We start from the raw sequence: 18,995 nt of genomic DNA on the forward strand, positions 1-18,995 counted from the left end.
TGTGCAGACAGTGCACTGCATGGGGTGTAAGACAGCAGAATCCATCACAAATGAAATGTAACACCTGAAAAATTTATTTAGTTTCCTTGGAATTACCTCTATATCAACGTGCACGATGTAGTTTAAATACTCTGTGACACAGAAACTCTCGACATTGTAATAGAAATGTCCTTGAGCATCAGTTATTTCTTAAACTCCATGGTAACAAGTAATTAGCAGCTCATTGAAAAACATCATCTCTATTCTCACCACCTCTGTAAATAGAGTCAAATAACATAGCAATGGCCAACAAGAACAAAAACATAAATACAAGCAGTCAATACGCCGCAGGCGAACAGTGCAGCATGACAGAGCAAAACAAGACACTTGATGGTGTGGCATTTGCCCATTCCTGAGGAAATATAGGTGAGAAGCAAGAATCGGCAGCACAGCAATGGCAGCACAGCGCAGCAAGGTTACTAAACATATTCAGTAATGCTTCATGGGAATGTAGAAGGCCAGTCACCAAATCACATAAATCACCCACAATGGAAGCAGTTAAAGGAGATTGTGGAAGTTACATATCCTAATGTGGGCTCTCTGATGATGCAACACCAGGGAAGATAACATAATGATAAAAGGTGCCGCAGCAAGTAAACAAAAGGAAAGGACTGTTGTATCTAGCTGGAATATTCCCTGGATGCCACACACCTCTTGCCAGTTGAAAGTTCATGGAGAAATAGCTGCCAGAGGGGACAAAAGAATGCAACTAATTCCACAACCAAAGTTGCGTTTCGAAGTTCTTGGAATGCAAAGTGTACCCCGTCCACGGAAGCAGTACGAAGTTCTTTCTTTTGCGCATTTGCGTGGCAAGAGTACCCTTTTCCTTGGTAGCTCTGTGGCCGTGGTTGGCTGGGATGGTGTAACTTACCTGTGGTAGGGTTTCAGTCTATTGAAATAACAATTACATAGCAGTTTGACAGATGAATTTCTGCATTGACAGGCAATGGGGGACATCAGTCATGTAAGTTGGTAGGGTCCCTCGTAAGTTGGGGAGAAGTTCTTTAACTTTTTTTTTTAAATTTCCGGATTCCACAACAAAACCCAATCACACTATTGATATGAGGGTAATTCTCCCAGAACTTTTCTACTATATCAATATATTCCATGTTTAAGTGTGTGTGTGCATGCATCTTCAGTGTGACATTTGTACACTATGAAAATTCAGGGAGCATATTAACATACAATGCCATGTTTAGTCTGAGTGTGACAGTACCGTAGATATATAGATATATAGTCAAATGTTAATTAAAAAATAAATGATGGTAACAGTTTGCTTGCAGGTGAGGTGCTGAGTCATTGATATAGATGTAAAAAAGACTGAGAATGTTGCTAGCTTTCAGAGGAACCATCCTTCAGAGCTATAGCTCTTGCACATGTCCTCACACAATCACACACACACACACACACACTGCACAATTGCAGCTAACTACACTGACTGGGGTGAACTGTTGTGTTGGGGGAATGAATGGGAAGAGAGGAGGTACATCGAGTGGTACGGAGGGTTGGAGAAGGGTTGATGGTGGCTGGAACAAAGAGATCACAGGTGCACAAAATAGGTATGTTACACCAATGAGCTCAGTGTGGAGTAGCAGGGATACTTGCAAATGATGTGGAGGAGTTGATTGTGAAGGGAAGAAAAGTCAGAGGAAAGAGAGAGAGTATAGAGAGGAGGATGTGGGCATAGAATGAGTGAAGTTGGGTTGGTTACAGGGACAGATGTGGAGGTTAGTGTGGTGTAGAGGCTACCGGAGATTGAGATCAAGAAGACTGTGCGATTGAAGCACGTGTTGAGGACAATTCCTGTCCATGTCATTCAGAGAAGCTGGTGTTGGGGGTGAGGATACATATGGCATGGGCTGTGTACTTAGAAGCATGTTCTGCCACTGGCTAATCAACTGTGCTCTTGCCTAGTCAGATTGTGGTCATTCATTGACAAATCATGTGAATTCAAGATTTCAGTTGAGTAATTGACAGCTTCCTGTTGATTCATTATGGTATCAATTGACTGGTACATTGACACATCACCTGATATTTGGTTTTGAATGCTGAATTTGATGGCATTGACAATGTTGTTTATGGCTGCTAATGTATGCACTGAGCCACTGATTAGGTTTGTAATCCTGTGTGATACTTTGGAAAACTGTATGAATCATTTTGTCTGTGTTCCTGTGTTTTTACAAAAGTTGGTTGGAAATGTGAACATTGTCAGAGTTCATTGATTGCCATTTTCCCATTCCCAATATCCAACAACTGTTTTTTGAAATGACCAGCACCTCATTGTAAACATTTTGTGTTAACTCAATGTCCAGATTTTGATACATAGCATGCAAACAATGTAGGATGTCTTCATTCGTGCAGTCTTTGTATTATTCCCAAAGATCTTTTGAACTGGGTGGAAAGCATGTTTTCAATATCATTGTAAGTAACATGTGTTTGCTTTGGGTAATCAGTATTTGATGCATCAGTGAGTGAAGTGTCCCAGTGTACCCCATTTTCAAGCAGATTTAATTCTTAGCCAAGCTTCAGACAAGTGACACATACCTGACAGTTTACTGTGTTCAGTTCTTGGAGGGACATCAATTTACCTACATAGGTCAATAGTAGTTACATGTAAAGGTATTTTACATTGTGTGAGTGAATCCTGTACAGATGCCCTAGCATTCCGATTGAATGTAAACTGAGATGTTCTGCAACTGCTTTACTTTGTTTGCGACACTGAAACTTGTTCACTGATGCATTCCATGTGTAGTATGTTAGCAATTCAGAGGAAAGCAGAGCCATAGCAGATATGAGAAAAATTCAGTTAACATTGTTGGAGGTGGTAACAATGATATTGTACATATATTTTCTCTTGTGGAGTACATGCACTGTCCACTTTCAAGGTGTATTGCCAAATAAACAACTGTTGGATGTCATTCTTTGATTGAAAATGATATAATGAGCCATGCTGCTTCATTGCTACCACTGTAGCATCACTGTTGATATTGGTGGATTTCATTGATTAATGCTGCTGCATTTCCCATTCAAATTATATTAGATGTACTTTCATTCCAATTGATCTGTAATGAGGAGGTCCTCCAGGATGCAGAACATGTCAAAAAAACAACAATACATGACAAATATGTACAACTAAAATAAATAAGCTAATGTACCTTCCACAGGTCCCAAGTGGAATGATCGTCTCTCTCTCTCTCTCTCTCTCTCTCTCTCTCTCTCTCTCTCTCTATGAACACTATATGAAAGGATCATTTTACAACACTCATTTACTAAGATCACATTAATGCACTGAATTTAAAATTAAAAAAAAAAGTTTTCTATTTGTAAGGTAATAAACATATAATAGAACTACTGCAATACTTATTTACAATGAACACATTACTGCACTGATATATATATTCAGAGGAAAGCAGAGCCATAGCAGATATGAGAAAAATTCAGTTAACATTGTTGGAGGTGGTAACAATGATATTGTACATATATTTTCTCTTGTGGAGTACATGCACTGTCCACTTTCAAGGTGTATTGCCAAATAAACAACTGTTTATATATATATATATATATATATATATATATATATATATATATATATATATATATATATATATATATATATATATATATAACAGAGGGAAACATTCCACGTGGAAAAAATATATCTAAAAAGAAAGATGATGAGACTTACCAAACGAAAGCGCTGGCAGGTCGATAGACACACAAACAAACACAAATATACACACAAAATTCAAGCTTTCGCAACAAACTGTTGCCTCATCAGGAAAGAGGGAAGGAGAGGGAAAGATGAAAGGATGTGGGTTTTAAGGGAGAGGGTAAGGAGTCATTCCAATCCCGGGAGCGGATTACCCTAAGGTAAGTCTTTCCGCTCCCGGGATTGGAATGACTCCTTACCCTCTCCCTTAAAACCCACATCCTTTCATCTTTCCCTCTCCTTCCCTCTTTCCTGATGAGGCAACAGTTTGTTGCGAAAGCTTGAATTTTGTGTGTATATTTGTGTTTGTTTGTGTGTCTATCGACCTGCCAGCGCTTTCGTTTGGTAAGTCTCATCATCTTTCTTTTTAGATATATATATATATATATATATATATATATATATATATATATATATATATATATATATATATATATAAAAAGAAAGATGATGAGACTTACCAAACAAAAGCGCTGGCAGGTCGATAGACACACAAACAAACACAAATATACACACAAAATTCAAGCTTTCGCAACAAACTGTTGCCTCATCAGGAAAGAGGGAAGGAGAGGGAAAGACGAAAGGATGTGGGTTTTAAGGGAGAGGGTAAGGAGTCATTCCAATCCCGGGAGCGGAAAGACTTACCTTAGGGGGAAAAAAGGACAGGTATACACTCGCACACACATTACTCCTGTTGGAGTGGTGAGGGTCAAATTCATATTATGGAAGTTACTTGAAATGTCTGGTCTGAGGTATCCCATGGCAGCATCTACAGAACCTGACAACCCCATCTTTTCAGTAACAGTTATAAAATGTTTGTTAAAATGTTCTGCAACACTATACGCATCTGTCACCAATGTATCTTTTACTCGTAATGCTATTTGCCCCTCTTCATGTCTGGTTCTATCAGTCTCCTTCTTCACTATATCCCATATTGTCTTTATTTTGTTATCTGATATAACTATCTTTTCCTTGTAATATATTTGCTTTGATGTCTGTATTACAGTCTTTAATATTTTGCAATATTTCTTGTAATGTGCTATAGCATCAACGTCAGAAATCTTTTGGATTGACAGATACATTTTTCTTTTTGTTTTACAAGATACATCTATTCCTTGAGTAATCCATGACTTCTTTGTACACTTTGCTCTAACCTGGTTAGTTTTGGTGGAAAACAGTGTTCAGATAAGGCAAGCACTTTATTAGCAAAAGTGTTATATTTTTCATTCATGCCATGAGCACTGTAAACATGACTCCAGTGAATGTCTCTGAGGAGTATCCTAAAATAATCAATTTTTGGCTTATTGATTACCCTCTTGAGTTCAGATTTAACAGATTTTATATCCTGTTCAGTATTAACATTTAACACAAGGAACTGCCTGGGTGGTCTGAGAGGCCATTGACTATTGGTTTTGTAATATAAATTTGTTCATTGGACTTTTGTGAGCAATTGGTTACCCTAGTTGGAAATTTTACTGTGGGAATTAAGTTGAATGATAGTGTTACTAACTCAAATAAGTTCTTATTGGGATAGTCTTTAAGGAAATCTACATTGAAGTCACCAGCAACCACTATTTCTCTGTTTTTAGTTGTTAAATGGGTCAGTGCAGCTTCAAGGTTGTTTATGAACAGATTAAAGTTACCTGCAGCTGCTCGATATACACTCAATATTATGAAGTATTTTTTATGAAATTCTACTTCTGTTGCACATGCTTCCATATGCCGTTCTAGGCAGAATTTATGAATGTCTATGCTTTAAAATTTATGACAGTTCTTGATGAATGTGGCAGCTCCTCCTTTCTCCATATCTGCTCTGCGAAAGTGAAATGCTACCCAAAATCCTATAACAGTTTATAGTTCTATACCAGTGGTCACATGATGTTCAGAGAGGCAGATTATGTCAGCTGGGTTTGAGGATTCCAATTCATCTATGTGGATAATTAATTCATTAATTTTCTCTGTTCTCGAATATTTTGATGCAATAAAGATAGCTGACATTTCACAATGACTGAGTTAAAATGGGGTGGAGTTGAAATTTCTGCTGATTCTTGAAAATTCTTAACCAACCACTGTTTATGCTGATGTAATAACTTAGAATTATGTTTTTTTACTCAAACTCAAGGTTTGTCTCAATCCTAACCTCTCTTAAAACTTGGTTTCCTTCTGTCCTCCATACCCTAAAAAAGGATCTTTTCTGAACCCTATAACCACTGGTATTTTATCACTCATGACAGTACCTCCCCCCTTTAACTTTCCTGCTATTTTCCCAGCCAGTTTACCCTTCCCTTTCCTGTTGAGGTGAAGGCCATGCCTATTATAATCCCACCTACTGAGAGAATCAACAGGAATCGCACCAATATGTGACCCTGCACCCGACATAAGCAGCCATTCCAACTCCAAATTACCTCTCCTGACAGAAGAGTTCAAATGAGGTCAGTCATGGTACCCAAGAACATATACGAACTAAACATTAGTATGCTTCGATGGTGATGCAATCTTTGCCAGGTCACACTCTATACTGTACCCAGGATCTCTGTCAATACTATTACCTGGCCCACCCACTATAACCACAGTGTGTTCCTTAGTGAAATCTTTGCAAAGTGATCCTAAATCATCTGTCACCTGCTCCGACCAGCACTAGGTTTAAAAAAAAATTGATGACCTGGTATTCTAATCCTATTTCATGATGCAAAACTTGGCCAACACCTCTTCCATGGGAACTACCTAACAACAACACTTTCTCTTTACTGATTTCCCTACATTCTTACTTTTCAATTTGCTGCTGAAAGTTTGTTGTGCCTTGGCTACACCTGCTGCTGCTTGAGACTCACCAGCTTCTAACTGAAGCAACAGGTCAAATCTATTTTCCACATTTACCACAAAGCTGTCAGACAAAGTTCTAGGCCTGTTCCTCCTGTTGCCTGTTGCCTCTTCCCACCTCTCTTTATTTTTGTCCCTCCTTAACCTGTCAAGATCTCCCCTGGCCTTGTCTAGCTCAGCCTGAAGGGCGGCAATTTCCCCTCCTGTTCTAGTATCTACTATCTCTACTAGATATCCTACAAAACCACTGATGAGTCTCATTTACTTCCCCTACTCCCACACCACTACAGTCACCCACGTGCAAAAAAAATACACACTTTGTCACGCCAAAGCCCTGACCTAACAATTCTACAGCAAGTCAAGAACTTTTCACTCCTGATAAACATAATACTTTATTAAGAATAAGTCAGTTAAATTACAGATAAACATGAAAATATGATTCCACAAGTTTGGCCTATACACAACTGTATGTAAGCAAAAACAACAGTACAAAGTTTCTGAAAACAATAACAAAACTGCCATATCACTTTTATTGTTGATGTATTTGCAAATGTGCTTTATTAGTTTCACCAAATTGCAGTACCTGACAGTGGTATGTGCTTTGTATATTTTTGAGAGTAACAGTGCATATAGTACAGCCCACAACTATCAACTTTAAGGTCATTGTTTCCTACTTTCAAAGTGATGGATTTACCATCATCTTCAATTAACTGACTTTTTCTTTGAGTTATGAGTCTCTTGATTGATTTGATGCAACCCACCATGAATTCCTCTCCTGTGCCAACCTCTTCATCTCCAAGGAGCACTTTTTCCTATGTCCCCAATTATTTTCTGGATGTACTCCACCTGTGTTCTCAATTATATACTGGATGTATTTCAATCTCTGTTTTCCTCTACAGTTTTTACACTCTACAGCTCCCTGTAGTACCATGGAAGTTATATCCCAATGCTTTAACAAATGTCTTATCATCCTGTCCCTTATTTTTGTCAGTGTTTTCCATGTATTCCTTTCCTCACCAATTCTGTGCAGATCCTTCTCATTCCTTACCTTATAAGTCCACCTGATTTTCAACATTCGTCTGCAGCACCACATCTCAAATGTTACGATTCTCTTCTGTTCCAGTTTTTCCACAGTCCATTTTCATTACCATACAATGCTGTGACTCAGAAATTTCTTCCTCAAATTAAGGTCTATGTTTGGTAGTAGATTTCTCTTAGCCAAGAATGCTCTTTTTGCCATTGCTAGTCTGCTTTTGATGTCCTCCTTACTCCATCCTTCATGTGTTACTTTGCTGCCTGGGTAGCAGAATTCCTTAACTTCATCTACATGGTGACCATCAATCCTGATGTTAAGTTTCTCTTTTCATTACATTTGTCTTTTTTATATTTACTCTCAATCCATATTCTATACTCATTGGATTGTCCATTCCATTCAGCAAATCATGTAACTCTTCTTCACTTTCGCTGAGGACAGCAATTTCATCAGCGAATCGTATCATTGAAATCCTTTCACCTTGACTTTCAATTCCACTCTCGAACCTTTCTTTTATTTCGATCATTGCTTCTTTGATGTGTAGTTGAACAGTAGGGGTGAAAGACTACATCCTTGTCTTACACCCTTTTTAATCCAAGCACTTTGTTCTTGGTCTTTCACTCTTATTATTCCCTCTCGACTCTTGTACATGTTGTATATTACCCATCTCTCCCTATAGCTTAGCCCAGTTTTCCTCAGAATTTTGACATTGTCAAATGCTTTTTCCAGAGTGACTCCTGTTTCTTCTTCTTGTGACATCAGGCAAGTCTTCTCCTTCATACAGGCCTTCAGTGTACTCGTTCCACCTATCTGCTCTCTCCTCTGCATTTTTTAATGGAATTTCCATTGTGCTCTTAATGTCACCACCCATGCTTTTAATTTCACCATAGGTTGTTTTGACTTTCACTTTTTTTCATAAAGCCATTTTGCCTTAGCTTCCGTACACTTCCTATCTTCCTCGTTCCTAAGTGACTTGTGTTTCTGTATTCCTTAATTTCCCTGAACATTTGTGTATTTACTTCTTTCATTGATCACTGAAGTATTTCTTCTGTTACTCACAGTTTCTTTGCAGTTACCTTGTTTGTACCTATGTTTTCTTTTTCAGCTTTTATGATTGCCTTTTTTAGAGATGTCCATTCCTCTTCAACTGAACTGCCTATTGAGCTATTGCTTGTCACAGTGTCTGTGGCCTTTGAGAATTTGAAGCATGTCTCTTCATTCCTTAGCACTTCTGTATACCACTTCTTTGCAGATTTATTTTTCCTGACTAGTCTCTCAGAACTTCAGCCTACTCTTCATCACTTCTAAATTGTGGTCTGAGTTTATATCTGCTCCTGGGTATGATGTACAATCCAGTATCTGATTTCAGAATCTTCCTGAGCATGACATAATCTAACTGGAACCTTCACATATCTCCTGACCTTTTCCAAATATATCTCCTTCTTTTTTGATTCTTGAACAGAGTATTCTCTGTTATTTGCTGAAATTTATTGCAGAACTCAATTAGTCTTTCTCCTCTCTTATTCCTAATACCACACCCATATTCTCTCATAACCCTTACTTTTACTCCTTCCCCTGCAGATGCATTCCAGTCCACCATGACAATTAAATTTTCATCTACCTTTGTGTATTGAATTACCCTTTCATCATCCACATATACTTCCTCTATTTCGTCATCTTCAGCTTGCGACGTCGGCATATATACCTGCACTATGATCGATTCTGGTAAGAATAATGCTATCACTGAACTGTTCACTGTAACTCACTCTCTGCCCTACCTTCCCATTCATAACAAATCCTATTCCCATTGTACCATTTTCTGTTGCTGTTGATATTAGCCTATCCTCATCTGACCAGAAATTCTTGTCTTCTTTCCATTTCACTCCACTGTCCTGCGCTATGTCTAGATTGAACCTTTACATTTCCCTTTTCAGATTTTCTAGCTTCCCTACTACGTTCAAAATTCTGACATTGCATGCCCCAGCTTGTAGAACTTTATCCTTTCATTGTTTATTCAATCTTTTTCTCATAGTCGCCTCCCCCTTCTCTGTCCCTTCCCGGAGATCTGAATGGGCTTTATTCCAGAATCTTTTGCCATTGGTGAGATCATCATAACATATTTTCAGTTACAGGCCACATGTTCTTTGCGTACACATTGTGTCTTTAATTCAGTGGTTTCCATTGCCTTCTGCATCTTCACGCCATTAATCATTGCTGGTTATTCCACCTTTAGGGGTAGTTTCCCACCTCAATGGCAACAAAGCGGCCTGAACCTCTGTCCGGTCTTCCCCCCTCTTTGACAAGGCTGTTAATAGAGTTAGGGTGACTTCTTATGCTGGAAGTCTTTGGGTGCCACATCAACTATAGAGTTGGTTGCCACTGATAGTCACAGCAAATAAGTCTCGTGGGTGTTGTATCGTGCATTCCTCATCAGTTGGGCGTGTTGAATTGTTGAGTGAGCCACATTGAATAAGCTATATGGATCATGAATCATGTTTTTGGTGATGGCTTCAAATTAGTCTGGATCAGTGTTGACATCTGGTATTTCTGCTGAGATAACTCGATCAGTTTGATGTAGTGTTCAATCAGCCAAATCAAAATGTGTGCATGTGGCAATTCTGTATTTTGCCATTCAGTGGAATGCATCCATGTCTCTCCAAAAACTTTATGCTTGACAATGAAATCCTGTAAAAATTTCAATTTTGGTTTGAATACATATGCAGTCATATCATGACAACCCAAAGATGTGTGTATTCATGCATGCCTTGTGGACTCCCTCTATATGCCGCTTCTAGTATGACCATTTTTCCCAATTCACATTTTCACCATTAACTGTGCTTCATTGAAATGTATGCACTCTTGTGAATGCAACTTGGTTTCCTTTAATCAGATGTAGGTGTAATTCAGTTTCAATTTTTGCTGTACATATTGGCAGTATATTGACGGGATAATTGCCAACATTTCAGCATTTTGACAAATCATCATCAATATAAATAGTAATTTGTGGCACTGACTTCCTTATTTGTTTCCTTATTTGTCTATAGATTTCTAAATTTGATATTGAAATGATATCCATCAGGCATCGCAATCCATAGTATGAGCAGTGAGTTTCAGAGACACGTTGAATACCACTATTTTTGTAATGAAGAACTGTATCACATGAGTTAAATTCTTCACAGACAATAACGATTAACACTTCATTAATTGTTGGTGCATTGTACAGTATTTCTTTTTTGTTGACAGGTGTTTTGTCTGCTCTGACTACAACTTTTTAGTTATTAGCCGGCATCTGTCTAGGTCAGTTCTGAACAATCAAATTAATTCATTGTGTTGATTGAATCAAGTTTGTAAGTAATGGCAATTTCTCGTTTAATGCACCTATTGAATTGACAGCATTGATCAAATTGTTTATCAGAGTTTCCCTATGAAATAAATTTGAAGACTTTTTTATCTGCATTTGGAGAAGGCAATAAAGATCGTGCATGATGGAAAATTTATCTTCGCACTTTGAATGTTATCATATAATTCTTGTGCATTATATTTGTTGCTCTGTTGCTCGGAATGATGTATTTTGGAAACTTGAACTGTACTTGCATATGTTTGACAAGAAACATATTGATTGGGTTGTGTCACCTTATACCAATGGTTCAGGTCGTGAATGTAATTCTGGCTGATTCACTTTTCCACCAGCACAGCACATTCCCGGTGTTTCATTCGTAAATTTGAGGGCATGCAATACATGCATAATTTATCCAGTTTTCCAATTACCACATTTGGATGAAGAGTAATCATAATTAGCATTGTAATGGAATACACAAAGGTGTAAATTTGTGTTCAATGTCACCTGGCTAGAGCAGCACATACTCAAATGGTATACAGTCTAGCTTCTCACTGCTCAACTGTTTCAAACAGGCTTTAGGCTTGTGTACTTGGGAGCTTTCCAGTCTTTCTTCCCATTCCTCATCTGTTACAGATGAATGGGCTTGAGCAGTGCATAATCAGACAATTTCCACTCTTGCTTCCCATTGCTCCTCTATTACTGAAGTTCATGATGCCTTTTTCAATCGTGCTTGAGGTGTAGATTGATCAGTTGCATGTCTTTTACATAGAATAATTGATTTGACAACAAAAGTGTTAGTTTGTGACAACTGTTACAAATTCACTTGGAAGGAGAAAAGAAAATGCATGTGATTATTTAGTGTCAAACAGCATTTGAAATTCCACAACTCACACCACCTTCCACGAGGTGTGATTGGAAAGTTTTAAGAATGGATCCACTACTGCTTACTGGTTTGGCAGGCAAGTACACGGAGGGTGGGGAGTGAGTCATTGCCTTGTCCTTGAACGCTCTCTGACAGGAAACTGCATTTCATTTATTCAGTTCGTTGTTGCAGCTGATTAAGTGTGGGTCTGTTAGGGCTTGTTGCTGGATTTTGTCTGCGTGAAAATGGACGTAAAAACGGAGCAACGAGTTTGTGTGAAATTCTGTTTTAAAACTGGGAAATCAGCTTCTGAGACTTACAAATTATTAAAAACAGCTTTTGGAGATAATTGCAGGAGCCAGTCGAGTGTTTTGTTCAGTTCAACAGATTTAAAAATGGCCGCGTATCATTTGAAGATGAACCATGTTCCGGCCATCCTTCCACCTCAAAAATGAATGAAAATGTTGTGAAAGTTCATGACTTAGTGGACTCTGATCATAGACTTACAATTAGGGAGATGGCTGATGAACTTAATTTAATTTTCTATGCAGTTCAGTCAATTTTAACTGAAGATCTAAACATGCGTCAAGTGTCTGCAAAATTCATTCCAAAAGTGTTGTCAAGGTTGACCAGAGACAGTACCTACTTGAAGTGTGCCAAAAACTGATTAATCGGACTAAAAATGACTCAGATTTGTTAAATAGAGTAATTACAGGTGACAAATTGTGGGTATATGGATATGATCCTGAAACCAAAGTGCAGTCTTCTCAGTGAAAGACTCTAGGTTCACCACGTCCGAAAAAAGCATGGCAAAGTCGGTCAAAGGTGAAGACAATGTTGGTGATTTTTTTTTTTATTCTGCCGGTATTGTGCGTCATGAATTTACCACTGGAAGACAGACAATTAACTAGGAATACTACAAATGTGTCCTTGAGCGTTTGTGCGAAACGGTGCAGAAGAAATGGCCTGAATTGTGGAAAGACAGGAGTTGGCTGCTACACCGTGACAATGCTCTGCCTCATTGTGCCGTCTCCATCATTGAAGTTTTGACCAAATTCAAAATTCCTGTGCATCCACAACCGCCATATTCTCCTGATTTGGCCCCTGTGGACTTCTACCTGTTTCCTAAACTGAAATTTTCACTGAAAGGGAAGCAATTTGACTCAATTGAAGACATCCAGGCAAATATGGAGAGCATCCTTTACACACTTCAGGAAAAAAAATTCCTGGAATGTTTCCAAAAGTGGAAACACTGTTGGAGTCAGTGAATTCAGTCAGAGGGGGTATTGTTTTGAGGGAGATGCATCACAGTAGCGTGTAAGTACCACCATTGTACAATTAGAATCCCATTCTCAAAACTTTCCAATCACACCTCGTACACTCAGCGAGGTGGCACAGTGATTAGCAAATGTAAGTCGCATTCCAGAGGGCGACAGTTTAAATCCATATCCAGCTGTACAGATTCAGGTTTTACATGATTTCCCGAAACCGGTCCACGCAAAAGCCAGGATGCTTCCTTTAGAAGGGTATAGTCTATGCCCTTCACCATCCTTGAAACATTCCATCTCTAAGAAACTCGATGTTGATGACATGTTAGTCCCTAATCTTTCTACCTTTTACCACCCGTTATATCACGTATGAACTGGAATGTGTACTTCTCTATTTGACACAATTCAGTTATGCTATGTGTGTGTACACATACACCTAAAACATATGAATTGCCACTAGTTGTATGAAATATGCAAATTTGCTGAAACAACTCATGTGTCACCTCTTGTAAAATGGATTTTGTATACATATATAGGGTAACATTTCGGTGTTGCTGCAGCTGCTTAGATGCCTATTGCTTTCACAGCCATTTGCATTTCAGTTGAAAGCCGGCAACAGCACATTCAGGGATCTTCATTTGCCAACTCTGCTATATTTCAGAAACATTTGTTAGCATGTTCATGATAACTCACCAAAAGTACAAACAAAGGAACAGTCTTTTTTATTTGAGAGTAAGTCAATAAGTATCTGCAATAAATTTTTATAATTTATTACTACAAGGATACACAGTTTTTATAGCTTTTTATATTTTTCAACATAGTCAACCTGCTTTTTAATGCATTTGATCCACCGTTGCACAAGCTTTCCAATACCCTCTGAAAAAAGGTTTGTGTTTGCACAGTGGGCCACATACACACCGCTTCTTTTACCTGTTGACTGGAACTGAATCGACGGGGTCTCTTTTACCAACCTTAAGTGGAGCAGACAGATGGAAACATGACAGAGCAATATTGGGCTGTTTGCAGGATGATACAACACCTCAAAACACTGTCTCTGAAGAGTTGGAATAGTTTGGCCAATGCTATGTGGACACACATTGCCATACAATGAAAGAACACCTTTCGACAATCTACCTATGTGTTTATTGCAAATTGCAGGCTGCAACTTGTTTAGCAGCATGTCACTGTGATGTTCACTGTTTGCTGTTGATCCCTTTTCCAGGTAATGTTCCAGGATTGACCCTCAGAGTCCCAAAAAACTATGAGCATCACTTTTCCTGCAAAAGTTAGACTCTTTAATTTCTTTTTGAATGGAGATTCGGGGTGCTTCCTTTCCCTGCTCTGGCGTTTACTCTCTGCTTCAAAGTGATGAATCTGAGTTTCATCTTCAATAATGATTCATTTGAAAAACATTTCACCATCATTAGTGTAATGGCTGAGTAGGTGCTGACAAGTTTTCATACGGTTACGCATGTGCTCTTCATCGAGTCATTTTCAAATGCATGTCATACAAACTTTGTGAAAATTGAGCCTATTCTGTATGATTTCATATGCAGAACCATGACTGAATTTGCATATTGATTGCTACATTATCAAATCACTCACTTGTTATTCAGAACCAAGGCGTGAACTTTTTTGATATAGGCATCAGTTGTGCCTGTAGCTATAAGCTCCACTCTTTCCTCATACTTTACTCTTGTTTGGTAACTTTTGAACTATTAAATCCAGTGGTAAAAATTTAGTTGGGACAAAACATTGCCCCATATTGTGCTGAAAGTTCTCTATGAATTGAATTGTTGGTCCTGCTACATCTTCAGACCACAGAAATTGGATTACAGAAGGCTTTTTCTCTATGGTGCAAACAAAGAGGGGTATGAGCATCTTCACGTTGCAACAATGTAAATCAGACTGATGTGATAACACTACAATTTACCACAGGCTAAGACAAAAGTTCAGTCCAGCAGCTGGTGAACTTAAAAAGCCGTAGAGCCAGCCTAAAGACAATTAGACCAAATTTGCAGATTTTTATTGACTTACCCTTGTATACATATTCACATATTACTCTCTTAAAAGCCAGACAAATTTCATTCAGTAGTTCTCTGTCTATAGCTGAATGATGTGTTCTATACCTGTTGAGCTGTATTTCCTGTATCTTTAGAATTTCTTACTGAGACTGTATGCTGTAGAGAGCCCTGCCCATCTTGAAGTGTTCTGCTGTGTACATAACTATTCAGTGCAAAGTGTAACACACCTCTTTTAATAAAGTGTATACAATGTCTCATCCACTACACATATATTCATCATTTATAGACAAAACTGAAAAGATGTGCACACAGTGTTAAACTATTAAAATAATTATACTTAGTGATTCCTTTGCTGTTGCCTTCATTGTCTCTTGTGAGGGATGTGACAGTGTTTGCAGGTCTTGCTTGTATGAAGAAATTATACTATTTCCAGATTGTTAAGTTCAATGCTGTTCACTAACTACCAAATAAAACCAGTAAACTCATTTAATCTAGCATATTCTTAATAACTCAGATGACTGGTCACAATGATAATACAGCTTTCACATTAATATTATTTCATCTGCTTGCATGAGACAGTACAGTTCTAAGAGGCTGTTACATTTGCACAAAGCATGTCTGACTTCTCACAAAAAGTTCCACAAGACTCTCTGTCATGACTGCTTTCTAAAACAACTAGAATGCGACTGCCTCTTACAATATTTCCCACCAATTGCAAGCAATAAGAATAGAGATAATATACGTGTAGTGCAAAGCTTTCAATCACTTATACTGATACTCAGCAGAATGGCCAGACAGTCTGACATAAATTGACATGTAAATATTACAAAAGTTTGTATAAACATTATTTCAAAAGTTTTTGTAAACATATATGCAAACTACTTATAAAAATTGGCATATTTATGTTTATGTTTATTTAAATACACAAATGTTAAATTTGTGCTCAATGAAATGGTTTTTCACATCTTATAAAGATTGATTTTTTACAAAGTTTCTATTTTATTTACAGATGAAGTGATCAATACCCACCAGTATTGGAGATTTCATATTATGTGTTAGGTTTGATTATATCAGTCAACTGTTATCTGAGCTTGAGCCATGATTCTTTCACATGATCCTGCCAGAGCTAAGTGTTTGGAGTTTGTCTGTAGGAAATAATACAACTGTACCTTTTATATAATTCAATCATAAAACTAATAAGTCATCGGAGGGGGGGGGGGGGGGCGTAATTGATCTCCAGCTTACGCACTCAGACACTCATCTGTTCTATTCTATACTCATCAGTCTTTAGATAAACTTCTTTTCAATTTTGATTTGCATTTTTTTCAGCACCTAACTAACAGATTATTTCAGAAGTTAAATCAAATATGGCACTGCCTTTGTGGGAGAGATGTAGATAATTGAGAATAATGCTATTCCTCCCAGATGAAAAATCTTATTTTAGCTGATTAACCACATACCTATCCTATAGTATTCTCAAATTCTGCCTAATTCTAGAGGTTCAAATTTCACAACATGGGGCATGTATGTAGATGAACTGAAATAAATACCATATTTAGCAATTTATGTGCTGTAATATTAATTACAGTCATCTCCATGACAGAAATTTAAGCAAGTGAGTTATCAGATTATACTGTATTTCTCAAGTTTACTACAGTGATTATCCTTTCACATTTTTACTTATTTGTTTACATTATTATTTCTGTTATTACTGAAAAAATATGCAAATATGCAAATAAATATTGACACTAGGTCTAATGGGATGTTTCAGGTGGGGTACTTCCCATCGCCATGCGGACCTGAATCTCTCTCTTCTCTTTTGGATGAGGTTTCACTTGTGAAACATTGTAACTCTTGGCCAGGTGGAGAGCTGTCACAGGAGGCTGCTATTGAGCATTTCCGTTATTTTGTTATTGAAAACTCAACAGTGCTGGCACTTTTAGAAGAACCACTTGGAAATGATCAAGGTGAGGTCCAATAAATAGCTCATGGAAATCAGTCATGATTATTAAGCATAAGTTATTAAGTTCAAGTATGCTTCCCTCTTGCAAGCACTAATACAAATTGACTCATCCTAAACATTAGACATTTAAAAAGATGTATGTTACAGTCTTGTCATAAGTAGTATAGGTTTAAGCTTACAAACAGTGGAAACTCCACGTTAGAGTATCAACAATGTAGGAATGGATATATTGTCACATACCATAAAGATGGCATGTTAAATTGCAGACATACACAATTAAAAGACACTTATACATAAGCTTTCAGCCACAGCCTTTGTCAGAAAAAGACAGAGTCGCATACACCATTCATTCACACAAGCAAACACAACTCATGCACACATGATAGTTGGCTCCAGCAGCTCAGACCAGAATATTTGTATCTACACAATCATAAAAAAGTATCCAGATTTAAAATTAACTTTATTATGTTTTAATAAGACATCTCGCTAAGCTTTTACCGTACTGATAAATTCTCTAAATTAGGCATCTTTTAAGTACTCGATAGTTCAGAACACCTCATGGGGTTTGTCATTAATAATGCAGGCTCATTCAAAAGAAACTGCCACACTTAGTGAACACTAGGCATAGAAAATGAACTTTGATAACACTTATTTAAGCATTACATTTTACGTTTCTTTTTTTTAATTCTGAAAGACTTTCTTTTAGGCTTTCAGATTTTCTTATCAGTTTTTTGTGAATTTTGTTGTGACTCTTACCATGACCTGAGACTCTGCCGAATTGAAATCAATGAAAAAGTTAAAATAATGTAATAGAAATAAAAAAGTACAACTGAATAAAAAGTGTTCCTGCAGAATAAAATTTAAATATGTGTTATCCAGTAATACACTGAGGAAAGGAACCTCATTAAACCACTATGAGGAAGCAGCAAAGGCCGCCAAATGCAATTGATGTTAGTTTTATTTTGTGCATATGATTGAAATGATGCATGAGACAGGCGAAATACCCCCTCAAACTCCAAGAAGAAATTATAATTTCATCCAAAAAAAAAACAACGTGTTGACATGTGAAAATTACTGAACCATCAGTTTAATAAGTCATGGCTACAAAATATTAACAAGAATTCTTTACAGGCAAATGGAAAAACTGGTAGAAGCTGCCCTTGGTGAAGACCAGTTTGGATTCTGTAGAAATGTTGGAACACGTGAGGCAATACTGACTTTACGGATTATCTTAGAAGATAGATTAAGGAAAGGCAAACCTACGCTTTTAGCATTTGTAGACTTAGAGAAAGCTTTTGACAATGTTGACTGGAATACTCTCTTTTTAATTCTGAAGGTGGCAGGGGTAAAGTACAGGGAGCGAAAGGCTATTTACAATTTGTACAGAAACCAGATGGCAGTTACAAGAGTCAAGGGGCATGAAAGGGAAGCAGTGGTCGGGAAGGGAGTGAGACAGGGTTGTAGCCTATCCCTGATGTTATTCAATGCGTATATTGAGCAAGCAGTAAAGAAAATAAAAGAAAAATTCGGATTAGGGATTAAAATCCATGGAGAAGAAATAAAAACTTTGATGTTTGCCTATGACATTTTAATTCTGTCAGAGACAACAAAGGACCTGGAAGAGCAGTTGAACAGAATGGACAGTGTCTTGAAAGGAGGATATAAGATGAACATCAACAGAAGCAAAACAAGGGTAATGGAATGTAGCCGAATTAAGTCAGGTGATGTTGAGGGAATTAGTTTAGGAAATGAGACACTTAAAGTAGTAGATGAGTTTTGCTATTTGGGGAGCAAAATAATTCACGGTGGTCGAAGTAGAGGATATAAAGTGTAGACTGGCATTGGCAAGGGAAGGCTTTCTGAAGAAAAGTAATTTGTTAACATCGAGTATAGATTTAAGCATCAGGAAGCCGTTTCTGAAAGTATTTGTATGGAAG

At 37.6% G+C, this 18,995-nt stretch overlaps 1 protein-coding gene across 7 annotated transcripts in view; it reads left to right on the forward strand.

Moving 5' to 3' along the window:
- The window catches only part of LOC126194626 (ral GTPase-activating protein subunit beta), a 425,832-nt gene that overhangs the window by 298,620 nt on the left and 108,217 nt on the right, over positions 1-18,995 (forward strand). For all 7 annotated transcript variants that reach the window (XM_049932779.1, XM_049932783.1, XM_049932785.1 and 4 more), the window contains one exon: positions 16,867-17,062. In XM_049932779.1, the coding sequence (XP_049788736.1) occupies positions 16,867-17,062 (196 nt within the window). The remainder of the gene's footprint in view (positions 1-16,866; positions 17,063-18,995) is intronic.

This window comes from Schistocerca nitens, chromosome 7, assembly GCF_023898315.1.
Source record: "Schistocerca nitens isolate TAMUIC-IGC-003100 chromosome 7, iqSchNite1.1, whole genome shotgun sequence".
NCBI classification, from domain to species: Eukaryota; Metazoa; Arthropoda; class Insecta; order Orthoptera; family Acrididae; genus Schistocerca; species Schistocerca nitens.